The sequence below is a fragment of the Aplysia californica genome, unplaced genomic scaffold (genome assembly GCF_000002075.1).
Source record: "Aplysia californica isolate F4 #8 unplaced genomic scaffold, AplCal3.0 scaffold00076, whole genome shotgun sequence".
NCBI lineage: Eukaryota > Metazoa > Mollusca > Gastropoda > Aplysiida > Aplysiidae > Aplysia > Aplysia californica.
Window position 1 is genome coordinate 232,776 of NW_004797346.1, and position 2,566 is coordinate 235,341.

Consider the following 2,566-nt stretch of genomic DNA (forward strand, 5'->3'; position numbering starts at 1 on the left):
TCATCATCATCATCATCATCATCATCATCATCATCATCATCATCATCATCATCGTCGTCGTCGTTACTATTATAGTTATAATTGTTATCATAGTTTTGACTCTAATCATGTTTCTTACTGTTATAACGTTTGTCAATAATATTTATATTATAACCACTAATACTTTTTTTTACTCTGTATTCTGTCTCAATATCTTGTTTCTTCTTGTGTCTTCTGTATTAAAATAGTATGTCACTACTTTCGCCCAAGACGCCACGCAAGAACTGGAGGGAACAGTGACCGTAAACAGAATGACGGAAGAGATAGTATCTCAGACCTTCACAGACTTTAAAACGGTACATACTATTAGTTTTTAAAAATATTTTTGTAGTAGTTACGAATACGTAGTAGACACTGGGAGGAACATTTCCCTCGGCATTATCCTTTTATTTTTTGGTAACATCTTTTCATGTACAGCTTGAAATGAGCCCTCATATGACCTTATGCAGTTGCGAGCGCCGTAAAACATTTGACCCCCCCCCCTAAAAAAAACTTGAAGAATGTGGGTTATTATGAAGTTGAAGAACTGGTCATAGTAAAGAAGTTTGAAGGGGAGAAAGAACGGAAGGACCTACTGTCTGGAATATTTTAGCCTTACCTGCCACTCGTGGGTCCTTCATCTTAGTTTTGTCTTTCTAATACTTGTCTGAACTTAGCTCTGAGCTTTTTGCATACAGGTTATACGGGTTATGTTGGTCTTGGACAACTGGTTCGAGTAAAATGTTGGAAGAAGGAAAATGTGATTATATCAAAATAAATACCACACATGTTTGCCTGAATATACCTGAATTTGTAAACTCTTCCCGTTTTAAAGGGTTAGCCTCATGCTGAAAGGAACGGTGGTGAAGCCAGGATAATGACTGATACGAATAAATTAAATGTCCATAATAATATGCTGGTCTGCTAGTCAAAGAAACCGAGGACCGAACTCTCTATCATATTTTCTCCCCACTATCCCCTTTTTCTCCCTCCCTGCCTCCCCCCTCTCTCTGTCTGTCTCTCTCTGTCTCTGTCTTTGTCTCTCTCTCTCTCTCTCTCTCTCTCTCTCTCTCTCTCACACACACACACACACAAACACACACATACATACACGCACACGCTCTCCCTCTCCATCTTTTGGTATGTATTCGTGTGTGGGGGGTGGGGGGAGAAAAGGGGAGGGGGGATATTTTTCTTCCTTCCTTTTTTATCATGCAATTTGCTTACGACCTCTTGAGCTTCTCTATTTCATCCCTAGACCCCCATTTCCTATTGTAATCGAAGTTCCCCTTCTTTTCACAAGTCAAAGTAACCCAAAATGATAGAAAGTCATTCGCCGTAAACGAGACATGCTTTATTAATCAGAGTTAACGGACAACGCGAGGTTTTTTTTCTCCAGATTCCACGCAAACTTCCTTTCAAATGAAATATACATTTAAAGCGTCTCATTTGCTTTCCTGCTTGCCGACGTCACCATGTGTGTATGTGTGTGAAATCGCACAACTTGTCTCTGAATTAAAAGTTCACATTGGACCCAGAGATGGATGTCTTCGTCCACATGTTGCAAACGTGGTCTTCCACGGGGTAGTTCTAGTTTCAAATCTGATTAAGTCTTTTAAAGACCTCCTTCCTGAAATTTTTTTCTGTCATTGAGGTGTCCTGGCAGCGACCTAGAGTTATTCCCCTAAGCTGGGTTCACATTTCATTTAGTAAAGCGGAAAAAATAAACATCATTGAGGATTTAGCATTATTATAGTCAGCCTTTTAATCCATTGATAACTTTGTTTTTCAATTGAAGTTTCAGCTGACGTGATACATTTGTTGCTTTTACAGCCTTATGTTTTCTTGTGTGGCTCTTTTAAAAAAATACTAAGTGAAGAATTTCTTTCCACTCTGCAGAAAATGACCTACTCCGTAAACATGTACGGAGATAAGAAGGGACAATGCATGTCGGCCCCAACGACACATGATTTCTACGAAACCTGTCACAACAACAAAAGTAAGAAGGATTTTTAAATATCTTTTTTTATGCAATTTTAGAATTTATGTGGAGTAAATATGTAGCATCGTATTTTAAACCTCCAAACCATCGTCCGTTTATGATTATAAGTACACTTGGGTACCCTGCATGTCCCTGAGCCGGGGACAGTTCTTGCTTGTTTTATGTACTTTTCTCTGGATCGAAAACAGCAACATGTTCTTTTCTCGTGCCAACGATAGTGCATAGACTTATCGGACCGAAGAGGGATTTGATTTGGGATATGAGGAAATATTTTCTTTGTCTATTTTAGTAAATTAGGGGGAAAGTGAACCTTTTCTACTTACGCATTGGAGCTCATCATATTTCAGAGTTATCATTTGAAGTCTGTTGTTTTGGAAAATTTAGCTCTAAGATTTTGATTGTCTTATTATGAACATTTTCCCTACCCTATTATTTTTCTTATAACATACGATTTTGAGGCGTGGTATAATGGAAAAGCCCTTCCCTGCACGCACACACACGCACACACACACACACACACACATACACACACACACACATACTCAC

General features: G+C 38.7%; 1 protein-coding gene across 1 annotated transcript in view; it reads left to right on the plus strand.

Annotated features, from left to right (window-relative positions):
- Positions 1-2,566, plus strand: part of LOC101856085 — a gene marked incomplete in the record, with an annotated part of 9,026 nt that overhangs the window by 3,382 nt on the left and 3,078 nt on the right. The window contains 2 exon segments of the mRNA XM_005094133.3: positions 228-335; positions 1,918-2,017. Of these exon segments, the coding sequence (XP_005094190.2) occupies positions 228-335; positions 1,918-2,017 (208 nt within the window).